The 18,300-nt window shown below is 32.6% G+C and overlaps 1 protein-coding gene across 1 annotated transcript; it reads left to right on the top strand.

Annotated features, from left to right (window-relative positions):
* The first annotated feature begins 6,361 nt into the window (after nucleotides 1–6,361).
* LOC112091112 (cannabidiolic acid synthase-like) lies at nucleotides 6,362–8,017 on the top strand. Its single transcript, XM_024163957.1, has one exon. The coding sequence runs from the start codon at nucleotides 6,362–6,364 to the stop codon at nucleotides 8,000–8,002; it is 1,641 nt and encodes a 546-aa protein (XP_024019725.1). The 3' UTR covers nucleotides 8,003–8,017.
* Nucleotides 8,018–18,300: the final 10,283 nt, after the last annotated feature.

The following is an 18,300-nucleotide window of genomic DNA, read 5'->3' as shown; positions in this document are numbered from 1 at the left end:
CATTATTATGCTTAAAACCATGAGATAAAATGACATTATCAAATTTCTCATGCCATTGTTTTGGTGCTTGCTTTAAACCATAAAGAGATTTGACTAACTTGCATACCTTCTTTTCATTTCCAAGTAGTACAAACCCTTCGGGTTATTCCATATATATTTCCTCATCAAGATCACCATTTAGAAAAGCCGTCTTAACATCCATTTGATGCACATGCAAATTGCATATCGATGCAATTGCAAATAGCACTCTTATGGATGTCAATCTAGCTACCGGAGCATATGTATCGAAATAGTCTATACCACGCTTTTGTTTAAAGCCTTTAGCTACTAATCTAGCTTTGAATGTTAGTATAGACCCATCGGTATTGTACTTTTTCATAAACACCCATTTGTTGCTTATTGGTTTTGATCCTAGAGGAAGATCGACCAAGATCCAAGTTTGATTCGATATAATCGAATCTATTTCATCATTCACGGCCTCTCTCCAAAAGGAGGCATCCCTTGAAGTTATAGCTTCATTAAATGTCTTTGGATTTTCCTCTACATTAAGCAACAATGGTATTTTATTAAGTACACCATTTCTATCTCCTTCAACCAAAAAGGTTAAAGCTTGAGATGAAATAAAATCCGGTGCTAGGTTCTTTTCTTTTCTTTCACGTTGACTTCTTCTCAGTTCGAAAGATGTCATAGACTCTTTCCTTTTATTTGTGGAGGTACCAGGAACGTCAACATATGGTCGATTAACATTAGATTCTAATTCAATGGTAGAATCAAGGCTAAACTTGTTCTCAACAAATTCAACATCTCTTGATTCCACAATAACATTAGAATCTAGATTCAATAATCTATAAGCCTTGGAATTTTCAGTATAACCTACGAAAACACTTCTAATACCTCTAGCTCCCAACTTTGATGATTTAGGGTCAATAATTCTATAAAATGCTAGACAGCCCCACACCCTTAAATACATTAAGTTTGGTTTTCTTCCTTTCCATACTTCATATGGAGAGACATGTGTTTTCATAGATGTAATCCTATTATGAACATGACATGCTGTAAGTAAAGCTTCCCCCCATAAATTATTAGGTAATTTAGAATTAAGAAGCATAGAGTTAATCATATCGGTAAAGATTCTATTCTTTCTTTCAGCCAGTCCATTTTGTTGAGGAGTAAAAGGGGATGACTTTTGATGAATAATTCCATGCTCTTCACAAAAAGCATCAAATTCATTTGAGAAATATTCACCACCTTTATCAGTTCGAACCATTTTGATCTTCTTGTCTTTTTGGTTCTCAATTTCAGCCTTATAAATTTTAAATTTATCAAAGGCTTCATCTTTTGTTCTAAGTAAATACACATAATTATATCTAGAACAATCATCAATAAAAGTGATAAAGTATATCTTTCCTCCTCTAGTCAAAATTCCATTATACTCACAAATATCGGTATGAATCATATCCAATATTTGAGTATCACGTTCAGCTCTAGGAAAAGGTTTCTTAGTCATCTTTGCTTGTATACAAATTTCACACTTATCATTTTTAATATCTTTGCAATTAATCAAACCATGTTTAGACATGTATTTCAAAGATCTAAAATTTAAGTGTGCTAAACGTGCATGCCAAACATCAAAAGAATCAACAATATAAAGAGAATTCACATCATCTTTATTATTAACACTTAGTTTGTACATGCCATCACAAGAATACCCTTTTCCCACAAAGATCCCATTCTTAGATACAATACAATTATTGCCCTCAAGTACAATCTTAAGCCCTTTCTCACACATAAGACTAGCGGATACAAGATTTTTCCTAATATCAGGAACATGAAGTACATTGTTCAATGTAAGCTTCTTTCCGGAAGTAAAGTTAATCTCTACCACTCCTCTCCCGGCAACCATCGCTGCATCATTGTTCTCCATGAGAACCGTTTGTCCTTCCTTTTCCACTTTGTAAGATAAGAACATAGTCTTGTCATTACAAACGTGGATTGTGGCACCGGAATCAAGCCACCAATCGGAGGATTTAAATGCAGCCATGTTAGTTTCGGTAATCATGCCAATTTGCAATTCCGAGACCATAGCACATATGTCTTCGGATTTCTCTTCAACGGCATTGGCATTGTTGGTGTTCACTTCTTCTTTTTTCTTCTTGTATCTACAGTCATTTTGGCGATGGCCTTTCTTTCCACAAAAGAAACAATTTCCAGAAAATTTCTTTTGGCCATTACCTGCCTTCTTGAACTTTAGTCATTATTGACTTTGAAGTTCTTTGAAAACTTACTAGCTTCGGCAACATTAACTTTAGAGGAATCTACATTTTTGTTCTTGGAATCAAGAGACTTAGTCTCTTCTTCGATTCTCAAGTGTTTTTGTAATTCCTCCAAAGTTATGTCATCTCTCCTATGAAGGAGTTTCTTTCTATAACCATTCCAACTTTGAGGCAATTTTGCAATAATTGCCCCCACTTGGAATGATTTAGAAATCTCAACCTTCAATTCACGAAGCTTAGTAATAATGACTTGCAATTCATGTATTTGATCTAGAACGAACTTGGTGTCAACCATGACATATTCTAGAAATTTCAAGATGAAAAATTTGTCCGTACCTTCCTTCTCAGTTTTGTATTTGTATTTGAGAGTGTTTCAAATCTTCACCGGAGACTCCATCGAGTTGTAAAGATCGTAGAGCCTATCGGAGAGAGTGTTGAGAATATGACCCCGGCACATGATTTCATCATCTCCTCGCTTCTTCCTTGCGGTCTTCAATTCTTCAGAATCATCCTCCTTTGGTTCAGGAAGTGGCTCCAATTTCGGATCAAGTATGTAGGCGATCATAAGTACGGTGAGAACGAAGAACAACTTTCCTTTCCAGCGGGTGAAGTTTGTACCATCAAAATGATCAAGTTGAACATTAGGATTGAGGAAAGACGTCATTTTCTTTTCAACCTCCATTGCAACGTTTAACACCTTAAAGATTGTGAAATTAAATTCAAAATTGGGAGGATGAAAAGAAATAGAGAATACAGAAAGAAGGGTTTGAGGCGTATAGGAATACTTTCCTTTAAGGCTTTATTTGCCCTCACTTCTCAAAGTTTGCTAACGAGTTCTAAAATGGCAAATTACCCCCAAGATACAACAAACCCTTGAACACAATATCCAGCAAAAATATTGAGTTCCAGAACAATTGTAATCTGTATTTTCTGAAGTCCATCACATAAAGACAGGGATGCATCCATCCTCTTTAAGTGTTACAACCTTTCACATAAAGATACCTTTTCAATTTGATGGTTATCTTTTATATGCTGATGCACTTACATCAATAGTTATTTCTATTATTAATAAGTGCTCAGATATGTGAGAAAACATATCACAAATAGATGCAATGGTTCGAGACCTTTTCAGATCACTAAAACACACGAACACATTTTTCGTAGATGATTTGCACTGCAGCGCCCAAGAGGCGCGCTGCAGCGCGCGGGCTTAGCAAAACAGACCCGAGAGGTCTGTTTTGCACAGGCTGCAGCGCGTCCGTGCGCTGCAGTGCACGCTTCTGTGCGCTGCAGCGCGCGCGCCTAGCAAAACAGACCTGAGAGGTCTGTTTTGCGCAGGCTGCAGCGCCCAAGCGCGCTGTAGCAGCGCGTGCTTGCGTCAGCCCACTCTTCCCGAATGTGTTTTAATCTAATTTTGTGATATTAAAATTGAGAGATATATTACAATCTCTCTAACAAGAAGTTATATTATTACATTTGTTTTCAGATTGGCAAACTATGGAGTGTGAATAAAATCCATGTTATACATTGAAATTGAGATATTTGTGCAACTTCTGCACAAAGTCTAATAAAAATTGCAAAATATTGTTACAAATCTCATTATCAAACCCCATTTTCCAGAATATATTTAACACGTGTATTTGAGCTGATAATCTTTAAGGAACAACTAAACCAAACTCGAAACCTTCCCCTGGACTAGAGCTACAATAAAGAATCTTACTTTGTTTCCCTGAAAATATTGACGAAAGTGCAACTTAATGGCTTTAAGCATTCTTGGAACTTCTTTATCCGATCAAAAGCTTTTATAAACTATTACCATATTGCTATTTTGAAATCTATAACGCAAAATCCTAAATTTTACTGTTAATTAATGACAATTCTATAAATTTGCATAGAGGTATGTTTAATTTGCTATTTGTTGTATGATGATTGTTCTTTTTCCTTTTTATTTATTTTATGTTTATTATTATTAGTATTTCTAAACAATTCATTTTTTAGAAAGCAAATCATTTAATTTTATTTTCTTTTACGTTTCTTATAAAGCTGGATTCCATTTTGTCTTTTTTATCATAGCTCAATGATATAAAAGTTTTGTTGCGGTTAAGTTTTTTTATTTTTATTTTTATTTTTTACATTTATTTTTTTTTTATCATACATCAATGATATATTTTTCTGAAATGTCCTTTATTTTTTCTGAAAACAAATATTATAGTAAATTCTCCTAATGTATGAAAAAAGCTTCAAGCGTAAAGTTTCTACTAAAAAACAGAGATATAGAATTGACAATATTGAATAACAAATAAAATAAAATAGTGGGTGTGAAAAGAAAAATGAAATTGTTAAGAGTTAATAATTCTATAAAAACAATGTGAGATAATTTTAGAATAATAGGGGTGTGTAAAAAATAAATTTGAGCATTTTAAAGTTATGTGGAGTGAATATTTAGAAAGGATAAAAAGAGGTTTGTGAATAGAACCACCCTTTATATTATTATAATTAATTACATTTATTTTTCACTATATTCGTTTTAGAAAATAGAAATTCAATCATGATGTATTAATTAATTTGATAGTCAATGAGCTATATATTCGTTGTTTCACATTTTTTTAAAAGGAAATTGTATTTTATTAAAAATTGATAAACAGTCATCTCGGTGTAATGTTTATGACCTATTAGAGCGGCGGACACATGCTTGAGACTCAAAAACGGGATAACACCTCAGCATACTAACAACGAGCACATATGAGGCTCGAATAGAGGAAAACCCTCCTATCGAGATAGGCTTTCGAGCGTTGGAGGAATAGATTGCCAAACCCTACAAAGAGGTGACATCTACATGGACAAGAAAAACTTCTAACCGGACCAAGTCAACCCTATTAAGAGACATACAAACAACCTTAGGTCAATCACCAAAATCTACCAAAAAACAACAAATCAAACGAGGGTCGAGTGGGGAGAACCCTACCCTTATTACAAACACGAAAGTTATATATAAAAAAATAGAAATAACCTCTTATCACAGCCATTATAAGACTCCGGTGAAGGGCAAGCGACCAATGGGCCGTTGAGGAAGATAGAAGGCCATGAGACAATACCCCCACCAATGAGAAGCCCATAACGAGGCAAGCCAGAAGACCAAGTTTCATGGCCGGAGTCTGATGACACGCCCGAAAGTGGTCCCAAAACTCCGACCATCGTTCACTCTTTTTTCTCTAGTTTGTGTGGGAGAGAGAGAATAGGAGACAAAACTCAAATAATAATATGTTTAGTCCTTTCACTTTCATGGTGTATCTTCCATAAAATTGCCGTTGTTTTACTATTCAAGGTCAAAGACATTATTTTATGTGATAGTCAAGTTTTTAAAAGTCAAAAAACTCATTATATATAGTGGGAAAAGTAGATGGATAACTAGTTTTGACCACCTTGATTTAGTTTATAGCCGAACTTTGTTTTAGGTAATGATCATTTTTTTTTGGGTAAATGATCACTTTTTATGATGACCAATCATTTATCTACCAGTGATTTATCAGTGCTTTATCAATAATTTACTAGCAACTGATGTTGGTAAATTATCAGTGATAAATCATTCGAAATACGATCATTTTTTCAAGTTAATAAAATTTTAATTAGTATTAGACAAAAAAAGATACTTTTTTTAAATTAAAAAAATTTTAATTTGTATTAAAAAAAAAAAAAAAAAAAAAAAAAAACCTTTAAAGGCCCATTTATGCACATATCCATATTACTTTGATTCATTTGCCAATGTCAACGAGCCAGCCCTCTGCGTAACTAATTATCCGAAACGAATTCTATACGTGATATCATATGACATATTCAATCATATTGCTATTCAAAATATTTTATATATATACTAAAATGAATAATAATACTTAAATGAATAATAATAATCTGTTTTTTTTTTTTTTTGAAAAGTATCTTATTGTTTATACATTCTATATAGAGGTTTCAAAATAGCTGTCGATCGGTTAAGAAATTAATAAAATATGAAGCACTTCTGTGCTATAAATATGCAACTAGCATCCTTGCACTCTCACAATATTATTCCAAAATCCAACTCATCAAGAAAAATGAAGTACTTTTCATTATCTTCATCATTTGCCAGAATTATCATCGTTCTTTATTCAATTTCGTTAGCAAATTCAGCGCACACTCATGAAGACTTTCTTCAATGCCTCACCACTCGTATATCCGAGAACTCTGCCAACACTTCTAAAACCTTTACCTACATCACTCCAAATATTCCATCGTATTCCACTACACTGAATTCATCCATACATAACCAACGTTTTTCTTCTCCTTCGACCCCAAAACCATTTGCCATTATCACTCCATTTCATTTCTCCCACGTTCAAGCTACTGTTTTTTGCTCCAAGAAACATAGCATTCAAATTAGAACCCGAAGTGGTGGCCATGATTATGAGGGTCTTTCTTATGTGTCCAGTGTCTCGTTTGTCCTAATTGACTTGAGAAATTTAAGTTCAATTAGTGTAGACGTGGAGAGAAAATCTGCATGGGTTCAAGCTGGAGCTACACTGGGTGAGCTTTATTATAAGATTGGTGAGAAAAGTGAAAATCTTGCCTTCCCTGCTGGTGATTGCCATTCTGTAGGTGTTGGTGGACATATCAGCGGAGGAGGCTACGGTTACTTAACTCGAAAATATGGCCTCTCGGCTGATAATGTTCTTGACGCGAAATTAATCGATGCTAAAGGAAGAATTCTTGATCGGAAATCTATGGGTGAAGATTTGTTTTGGGCCATACGTGGTGGTGGAGCTGCGAGCTTTGGAATCGTTCTTGCATGGAAACTTCGACTGGTTCCTGTGCCATCGACAGTGACTGTGTTTGATATTAAGCGGGATATGAACGATGCTGCAACAAAGAAGTTCGTTCATCAGTGGCAAAGCCGTGCAGACAAAGTCGATGAGGATCTGTCAATCTACATTACATTCAAAACTGCGAGTTCTATTGATAAAGAAGGGAATAAAACAATTATACTAGAAGTTCTCCCCCGAGGGACGTATCATGGCAGCGTGGATAGGTTCCTTCAATTAATGCAAAAGGAGTTTCCTGAGTTAGGTTTGCTAAGACAGGAGTGCACCGAAATGAGATGGGTCGAGTCCTTTCTCTATTTTAACTTATTCAGAAATGGAGAATCCTTGGATGCTTTACTTAATAGGAAATCTGCTTTCAACATCGCGTCTTTCAAGGCAAAATCTGACCATGTGAAAAAGCCAATTCCTGATGACGTGATGGAAAAAATGTTGGAAAAGTTATACGAAGAAGAGGTAGGAAGTGCTTGGATTGATGTATTTCCTTACGGAGGAAAAATGAATGAGATTTCAGAATCTGCAATCCCATTCCCACACCGACTCGGGAACCTCTACTACATCCATTACTTCGTGCAATGGCGAGAAGAAGTGGATATTACATCATCCAATAAACATATAACTTGGGTAAGAAGACTTTACGATTACATGGCTCCCTATGTGTCTAAAAATCCAAGGGCTACATATTTCAATTTCAGAGACCTTGATATTGGAATGAATAACAACAAGGATGGCACCACTTATAACAAAATTTCACATGCAAGCATTTGGGGCACCAAGTATTTCAAGAGTAATTTCAATAAGTTGGTTCGTGTAAAGACTATAGTTGATCCAACTAATTTCTTTACAAACGAACAAAGCATCCCATCTCTTCTTGTGTAATAAAAATGTGATAAGAGATCCTTGGGGTTAGAATAAACAATTATCATTAGCTTTTCTATTTTATGCGTTTTAAATAAATGTCTTTTGCGACCGTATCATATGTATTCTTATAGTTTAGAAATTAATACAAATAAAAATTCTTGGCTATGCTTTAGAAATTCCTTGGCAACATATTGATTGAAAAGGTGCTACACATGCGCAATTAGATTGATCCTTTGGGTTTGAATTATTTACCCGAATTGACAGATATTGATTCAATAATTTAAAAACATCCCTTTTTGTTTTTGCAAGTTTAATGTTGTGTGATTCCCATTTTGTCTTATGATCCTGATTTATTTGAGAAAATTTCAAATTTATCTATTGTTCTTTTTCAACTTTATTATTCGTCACTACACAAAATTTTGATGCCATTGTAGAAAATAACCTCAAAAAATAACTTGTAGATTACGAAATAATCTATAAGGTATGAAAAGTAACCGTTGGATCTGCGTACTTTTAAGTTTTATGAGATTTTATACATATATGACGGACAGAAAACCTGACCTATCGGTATATTGGCGTACCAGAGAAGCTCCCAACGAAAAATGTTGAAAGTTGTGAACTTTTTTTATTATTAGTTTCATGGTTGTTTCATTAAAAAAAAAAAAAGAAAAAAAGAAACGTGCAAGTTAAAGTTTATCAAGGAGTTAGGATCTCTCTCACACTTGCGCTAGGGTTTCTTTGCCCGTTCCTCTCTCTTAGGGCCAAAGTTCGGCATTTCCGCTCCATTGGTCCGGAAAATGGCACTCTAAGGGCCCGTTTAGTTTGCTGATTTGAGTTGAAATGTAACTTTATGTTAGAGCTTTTTACTGTAGTAAAAAAGTTAAATGTGACTATTTTTTAGAACTATTTACTGTAGCAAAACTCGAATCAGTGAAATGAACGGGACCTAAGTTTCACAACAAAGGATTTGGAGGCAAGTGTGGCCTCTTGGCCTAATGGATTAGATTTTGGAGCGAGTGTCATTTGTGGATGGGGTGGTTGGCTTAGGTGGTGGTTTTGTTGCGGTCTTCACCTATGTGAGAAATTTGGGGATCATTCTGGTTTTCACGAGTCAGTATAGTGGTATTCTGTATTACAAAATTTTTTTTACTTTTTTTTTCTTGAAGGAGAAGTTTACAAGAGAAAACATTCATCTCACAACTTTCTTTTTTTTTTTGAACCTCTCTATACGAACCCTCTGAATTTCTGTGTCAGGCAATAAATTGTTAGGGCAATTAAGTAGGCTTTAAAATTTAACATTTACGACATCAAGAAGAAGCTTTTTCCTTTGCAACAACAAAAACTCCGATGAGGGTGTTTTGGTTTATGAAATTTGTGGTCTAATGACTTGGTGAACAGATTCGAGAAATAATCAAAGGGTGTTCTTTGGTAAAATAAAATAAAATAAAATAAAAAAGACATATATTTGGAGGTTTTATACAGTAATATGATTTATGATATATGAACTCCTGATGGCGTGATCATTATATATGTAGAAATGAGAACTATTTTTATTATTAATGTTCTCTTTTAATAAGTTTACCAATAGTTTTGCTTTGATCTCACGTATTTATGTATTGATCTCGACGGGCTCGTTTGATCGCAGAGTTTAAGGGGTTTGAATCCACATTTAGGTTCAAACCAGTATTTATTTGCAAGAAATAAAAAAGGGTTTGAATCTCTTGATGTGACATTGAAACCCTCAAAATAAAAGGATTTTCTAAACTCACATCCCTCTTAGATTCTCAAAGCTTGAATTCAGGTTCATACCTCACAATTTAAAATCCACATGTTTCGAATTCAAAGTTCAAACAGGCCATCGTGATTTGAACTCCTTTACTAAATGAACTCTCGTTAATATCACTCACCAAATCCATATTACTACAAATTAGGAAAACAACGTCATAAGATATCACAATATGACAGGTCGCAAAAATCCACTCAAGTTGTCATAAACTTTGCCATATGTTTTTCCCAGCATTTTGAATCTTTGTTCTATCAAGAAATCCGAATGCTTAAATTCATATTTTATTGAACTTTTCTCTTTACGACTAATTTGTATGTTCACAATTATTTTTTTATTAGGTAGAAAAATTAAAATTGACTTCTGCCTTCTACGTGGAAAGTTGCTGATCCGTCGTTTCCTTCATTATTATTGTTTTTTTTTTCCTCCGATAAATTCATTATCATTGTTTGTATCTTATGTACGTTGTTCTTATGGTAATATTCTTAGCTAATCTTGTTAATGCTTTGAGTGCTATAAGGGATAACAATTTGATCCGTATTATAAAAAAAAAAATAAAAAAAATAAATAAAAAAAGAGTAAAGAAACAGTTCACATAAAAGAGGGCAGAAACAAAGGGGTGGAAAGGAAATTTTATTATATATATGTTTCTAACTTTAAACTAGAAACTCTTCCAAGTGACAAAAGAATGTATATATAAGCCACTAGTTAAAAAAAAAAAAAAAAAAAAAAAAAAAAAAAAAAAAAAAAAAACTTTTGCTAGCAGTTTTAATTCTTTGTACTCAGAAAGAGTCAACATACTTGTGACTTTATATAAGAGGACTTTTAATTTAGTTGCTAAAGTAGGTGAAGATGTTTGATTACTAAATACCCAGCTGAGAAATTGACGTCTTCAAATTAGTAGGTGAAGATGATTGATACTTGTTACCGAATATTAGGTGGTTTAGTTATCCTTTTTAAACCTAACAAGTTGCATTGTCCATAACCTCTAACATACAAAAACGATGTGCGTATAGCTTTGGACTAGTGTTGCTAGAGTAGCTAAATTAAATGGGAATGTTAAATTATGGAGTCTAATTATATCCTGATGACAATAGAGGAATCTGCAGATCAAGCACGTAATCTCACATTGACACGGATCTTTACAAATTATGTGTTTGTTTTTTGCTTGATTTATTTTTATTGTGATTTTATTAATCTCCGTTAAATAGAATTAAAGCGTTAAGAATCCTAATAATCGATCCTCATTGTTTAATTTGAAGGTCAATTTCTATCAAACGTGCACAAAAACCTCTTATGATTGCCGCCCACATCCTAATTAGCCATGACCCAGAAGCTAGACCCTACTTGACAAAAAGAGTCTACACTAAAACTTTAGGACTAATTGGTCAGCTCCTCCTATTAGCTACAATTACACGCAAGAATAAAGAATGCATAAAGTAACTTCCATGATTGGTGTATTTGAATTTTTGTGTCATTGTCATTTTTTGGGGTACCTACTGTACATTCTTTCATTGGATTTGGCACAAAAGAACAAATGTTTGTGTATTGACTAGTGGTGTATGATAATTAGTCTAATAGTACTAATCAACTGTATATGTGTCTTAGTTCATATTTTAATATTTTAGTTTAACTTTGCATTGGCCGGTAATTGGTGCATCCTAAAAGTAAAACAACTAAAGTACTAATTTAAAAGTGTGCCCAGTAAACCATCCTTATTTCATATTCTAGTGTAAATTCCCTGTTTATAACATTTCAGTTACACATTTTCAAATAAATATTGGCCAAATTTAAGAAAGTAAATAGTTAATTATTCTGTCCCCGTACTCTGCGTGTCTAAGAGTCATGTAAGCATTCTCAAAGTCAAGTAATGAATGACCATGAACTTTTTTTATTTTTCTTTTTTTTCGATTTTAAAAAATATTTTTATTTTTTAAAATGCAATATTTTATTTTTATTAAGAAATTATTTTCGGATGCATTATTCTTTATAATTTTTTCCGTAATCTCATGCATTCTGCATGAGCACTTGGAATCACGTAAACTATTTTAGAAACTTTTGTTTTTGGTCAAGTTTGGTTTGGCAAATTGTAAATTATATTTCAATAATAAACTAAGTAAAGAACTATAAAATCTGTCATGAGATTGGACCTTAAGCTTTCTTAACTTTTATGAAACTCATGCCTTGGACTTTTATTATCAATTTGATTACCACAATTTGATTACCACAAGACAACTAGCTAATTGTTTCCTCTTGCGTTCTCCAAGATTATAAAATCATTTCTTTCATATACTAATTTTTCAAAATCTCTCGCTTTTGATATGTTTTAATTGATTCAATGTCATAAAAAATTAGAGAAAGTATATATTAAGTTTATATTAACTGATCTATTTTTATGCAGTTATTATTATATTATTCAAAAGCGAGTTCATCTAATTCGGACCAAATTTGATATCATGATAAAATTTTGGCCAAAAAAAGTTGAAGCTAGATTACTTTTAGGTTAGAAATTTTGAGCAATAGCCTACGCCTTTCTTTGGTATATGAAATTCTCCGTTTTAAGTCTAAACTTGTATAGTTTTGTTCTTGAGGGTTTTACCTCAAAAAAGCTCACACTATTTTGACAATGTAGTTACTACTTTATCAACCTTCAGTTATAACATTCTGCAGACAACGTGGAACTTCATAATCTTGTGTATAAAAATTAGAAAGAAAACAGTCGTGATTTCTGGTTGAGAAAATTGTAGAATTCTCTCATGAATTCGAGTAAAATGCATAATTTAAAATAGCATTTTAAGAAGTTTACAATTGTTCTCACATTGTAATTTTTTTAAGTTAAAAAAACTTATCTTTTTAATACGTGTTAATTGAACTAATATTATAAAATTAGACAGACTTTTGAGTCACTAACTAATCTATTTTCATACTATATTATTCAAAGAGAACACCCATATCACTTTTTGACCAAATGGGATATCTTGATAGAATTTTGACTAAAAACAATTTGTAGCCAAACTACTTTAACTTTAATAATACCCACATCTCTGCTTCATATTGCTTCATATGATATTATTCGTTTTAGACTTATCATACAATTTTGTTCTAGAGGACTTTTCTATCAAAAGGTCTCGTCTTATTTTGAGGGCATATTTGGCAAACCCTTCTAGAAGGTGTATTTGGCTTCATATCCCCAAAAGATGCATTTGAAAGTGTTTTGTATGATATGTCAAAAAAGCTTTAACACTCCAGAAAAGCTTCCAGTGAAAAAAAAATCTTCTGAAATAGATTTTAAAATTTATACCAGATTTTCAATAAAATTTTATTATATTTTTATTGCTTATTAAAAAGTTTAACAACCATTCTGATCCATTTTAAGCTCTTTTAAAATATAGTTATGAATAATAATTAAAAAGACACAATTTTTATTTCTCTTCTTCTACCGACCAAAATCATAAGTAAAAACTCTACAAAACTTGTCATGACATATATTTCCAATTTTATCAACTTTTAGTTGTGACATTCCCTTAGCGATATGGGATATTGAGATTCCTCAATCTTAATCCATCTTGTCATATTCTTGGCTAGAATGTGATAGTATGATTTCTCATGAGCAATTTTTACTTTCCCATGTTAGAATAAGCCTTTATATTTCAGATTTTTGTTATACATAATCGACAATCTACAATAGTCTCTAACTAATTAATGTTCCACCACTTCTTCTTTCTTTATCTTTCTTCTTCGGGTTGATTAGTGTTTAGGTATCTTCTCAAATCTTCGAATAGATGTTGAATTCTTCAATAATCTTTAACCCTTGAAGGCTTGAACACTTCCAAGCTGCGAAAAGTTTTTTTTTATAATTGAAAGGTAAGCCGTAAAAAGTTAGTTATTGATGGCTCGTTTGGTTCATGCGTTCAAACCAGTGATTCTTAATTTTGACAGTTAAAATTTTAATTTTTTATGAGAGAAAAACACTGTAACAGAATTAAAGTCACAGCTTTAAATGCATGAAACAAACATACCTTAAAAGGTGGGAAACTTTTCTCTCAAGGTGACTTGAGAGTATTAACGCCTTCTTACTTTCGGTTTCCTCTACATTACATATAGGCACTCAAAAAACCAACTAGGATTTGGAACCATAAACCAACTAGGACTTGACTAGTGTTATCACTTTTTAACTACGGTTAGGAGATCACCAGAACCCTAGAGATGTGACACGTCAGATTGATAAAATAGTTGTCATTTTTTAAACGATCTAGAGATTGTAGTGTGGTATGCTTGGTAGGTGTGTAACACGTTAGATTGATAAAATAATGCATTTTGAATTGTACATTAACTAGTAGATTCATATATGGACCAGACATAACTGTTTATTACTTTACCTTTTGACCTAAGACCAATAGCAGATCAACATTTGAGCATAAATTAGATGACTCAGATTTGAGGGCCAACCCTAATCCCGGGAGCCTTGGTGCGCATTTTGTTGTTGTGAACTAGTTTTGGGAATTTTGAAGCTGACACAAACAATATTGATTTTTTTTTTTTTTTTTTTTGTTGTAAATAGACAATATTAATTGTTGCACCTAAATTTATTGCCTAATTAAAAGAAACATATACAAATCTTGAAACCTAATCCAATGAGTATGAAACTCAAGCTTCATTCTAGTGATGGTTCCTTCTCTGGTCATCTTCTCTTTATAGAAAAGCCTATTAATCTGCTCCGAGGCACTCGACGATGATTAGCCAAACATTGTCATCTTTGTTGTGAACAAGCTAAGTCAATTTTTGCAAGCCCTTATAATAAATCAGTGGTCAACTTGTAAGAGAATTTGCATATATTTGCAAAGGACTCGTACTTTCAATCTTCGATTCGAGCTTGCGACACTCTATCTAGAAGGTTTTATTGATGTTGATTGGGGAAGTAATCTTGAACTAGTGGTCATTGTGTTTTTTTTTTAGGTTGTGATTTGATTAATTTGCTAGTGTTCTAAAAAAGCAAATAGTGGTAGTAAGATGTAGTACAGAATATGAATATCGACCTTAATTTTGGCTTCTACAACAAAGAATTGTGGCTATAATCTATGTTGTATACTACCCTTTTCTTCTTTATAAAAAAAAAGGACTGAAAATAAAAGTGCAGGAGTGCTTTTTTTTTTTTACAAGCAATGCAACGCGTGTGTACGGCGATTTAAAATTAGTAACATGAAACTTGTTAAGGAACTAAGGTTTTTTTTTTTTTATTTTACTAATTTGAGTTTTCAATTTTAAGTTTTTACAGTTAAAAGCTCTAAAAAATGTCACAGCTAATTCTTTAACTACAGTTAAAAGTTCTCAGAAAATGTCACATCTCAGCTTGAACTAAAAACTCAAATCCGCAAAACGAACGAGACCTAAGGGTGTGTTCTCTCAAATCATATTACTACAATATTTGCTCTCATATAAATTTAAATTTTTTTTACTACAGTATTTTTCTTTCACATACACAATTCAAATCATGACTTAAATTGTACAAATAAACACACTCACATTGATGGCGCTAACACGCATGTGTACTTACACATATTAGATAGATTTTACAAATCGTCCTAAACTACACTTGTATTTATATATTATTATATAATATATATTATTTATTATTACATAAGAAAATTACTAAATTTACTTTTAAAAATACATAAATTTTTATTTTTATTTTTTACTTTTAATTAATATCCTTTTAAGAAGTAAAAATCAAATAGATAAAAATTACAAGTCATTTCTCCTACAAAAATAAAATCTAAAAATTAAAATTTATATACTTTTAAAGAGTGTTTATAAAAAATTTCTTGTATCAACATGTTTGTGGCGTGTTATTAAAGATTAATTAAAGCCTAATTAGATCAGTAGACTTGATTATTTTATTAAAAAAAAGTAAATAAGAAAATTTGAGTTTTAAAAAATTCAAAAATTAAACAAAACAACTAATTTCTTTCAAAAATCAGAAAACCCAATAGGAAATAATCTGTTTATTTTTATAATTCGAGTTTAGAATTTAAATTTTATTATAATAAAAAAACTCTCAAAAATAATTACATCTTATTTTTTTTATTACAATAAAAAACTCTTAAAAACAGTCACAGCTCAACTCGAATTAAAAACTTAAATTAACGAACTGACCTAAAAATTATCTTCTTCCTTTTTCAAAAGTCTACCATCATACACTCAAAACACATTCAAGTCTTTTATTCAATAATTATTCACAGAGCAAATTCCATCCTGATTGTTTTTTCTTCCGCTTTGCGTTGGGCAAATTTACGCTTTAGTTATGCTTGAGTAGGGGTGTCAATTTGTGTCACGTGTCATGTTCTTGTCGTGTTTACATCGTGTCAGGTTTTTTTTTCATGTGACCCGTACACGACCCGTGACACGAAAATAGTTGAGAACTGCGACACGAACACGACATGAACAGGTTGCGGGTTAACACGACACGAACCGAAAATGACACGCGACACGAATTGACCCACAAACCTGAGACACGACACGAACCTGTTGAACCGAAATTGACACGAAATTATAGATTTCAGTCCATTTTGTAAAGATCTTAAAGTTTATAATCTGTTACATATATCATTTTGATAAAACCCTCCGAAAATAATAACACTTTCTGGCACTTAACAAAGTACCAAAGTCCAAGCATAGATAATAAAGTTCCAACACCAAAGTCCAAACCTACATCTAGATAATAAATTTCCAACAACAACAAAGTTTAAATGCATACAAAAGAAAACATCACATGAAATGAAACCTGCATAAGAAAGCCATAATAAAAATCAAATTCAAGCACATCCGGAGTTAGAAGCTTGGTTGATAGTAAGATCAACCACATTGTTGATGAGCTCATCCATATCTTGATTAAGTACTTTGAATCCATCTAGGAAAAAGAGTTACTGATTAGCATTTGTGAGACTCAGAGTAACAATATTTAAGAGAACAATGAAGAACTTGAAGAATATACCTTCATTTCCATGCAACCAATCCCTTGTACATACAATTGCTTCAACAGTCTCATGTTTAAGAGAGCTACGAAACTGATCAAGCACACGACCGCCAACACTAAATGCAGCCTCTGAAGCAACTGTTGATACAGGAATGCATAATAAATCACGGGCCATGGCAGCAAGAATTGGGTAGCGGCACTGATTTTTCTTCCAATAAGAGAGAATATCCAACTGATTACTCCATTTTATTCTAGGCTCATCCAAATACAATTCCAGCTGTGATTTTTGGTTTGAAGTATAAAACAAATCACTTGAAACATCATCAAATTCCTGAAAAAAAAAATATAAAACTTTAGTAACTAAGATAAATATTACTACGTACAAGAATGTAAATATATAAGAAAAATAAATATTACCTTCATCAAATCTAATTCATCTACTTCCATTCCATATGGTGCTTTACCCTTATCCTTTTTCTTGCAAGTGGGTGACGAGACAGAATGATCAATCTTTTGAGCATACTCGTCGAAAAGGGATTCCAACTTCTCACGCAATGATAACAACTCCTTAGAGTTAAGCCCAAAAGCTTTGTTGTAGCAAAAGTTAATAAAATGCATCTTATACCGTGGATCGAATACAAGTACAATGCCTAAAATGGGGCTGAATTGTGACCAATATTTCTGAAATTTGGGCCACATATGCATAGCCATGGACTTCAAGTACTCATCTTCACCTTGGACAGCATTTTTCAAGGTAATTTAACATTCCATAATTGCTAAAAAATACAAGCTTGATGTGGGATATCTTGTGCCAGAAAATAAAAGTGTGGCATCGTAGAATAGCACGTCTATAAAAGAGAGCACTTTCAAGCATAAGATAAGTTGAATTTCATCTAGTAACCACATCTTGAGACAATCCTTTGTTGCTTCCCATCGATACTAACTTAACACATTCTATAAACTTTTACTTCCTTTGTTGTGATCCTTTAACATATTTTATACTATCTCGAATCTTCTCAACTGACTTATCAATACTTTTGAAACCATCTTGCACAACAAGATTAAGTATATGAGCACAACATCTCAAATGAAAAAACTCATCATGAAAAGGCAACAAACCATGCAAGTTCAATTGCTTTTGCAATGCATCCACGGAGACATCATTCGAAGCAGCATTATCTAAAGTTATACTGAAAATCTTTTCCTCAATTCCCCAATCACTTAATAAGGAAAAGATTTTCTCAGATAGCGCTATCCCAGTGTGTGGAGGGGGCATAAGACAAAAATTCAAGATTCTTTTATGTAACTTCCAATTCTTATCAAGAAAATAAGCAGTCAGACACAAATACCCATCAGTAGTCAATGATGGAGGCACCTATTGTACATTCTTACATTGGATTTGGCATAAAAGAACAAAAGTTTGTTTAGTGATTAGTGGGTATAACTGTATTTGTGCCTTAGTTCATATTTTATTATTTAAGTTTAACTTTGCATTGCCCGGTAATTGGTGCATCGTAAAACAACTAAAGTAATTTAGAATTGTTCGAAGCAAGCTATCCT

Source organism: Morus notabilis, unplaced genomic scaffold (assembly GCF_000414095.1).
Source record: "Morus notabilis unplaced genomic scaffold, ASM41409v2 Scaffold306, whole genome shotgun sequence".
Taxonomy (NCBI): Eukaryota; Viridiplantae; Streptophyta; class Magnoliopsida; order Rosales; family Moraceae; genus Morus; species Morus notabilis.
The sequence above is the reverse complement of the archived record's forward strand: the minus strand, read 5'-3'. Positions and strand labels throughout refer to the sequence as shown.

What these genes read in the sequence shown, in the direction of transcription:
- LOC112091112 (XM_024163957.1), top strand. Translation starts at nt 6,362, where the DNA reads ATGAAGTACTTTTCATTATCTTCATCATTTGCCAGAATTATCATCGTT.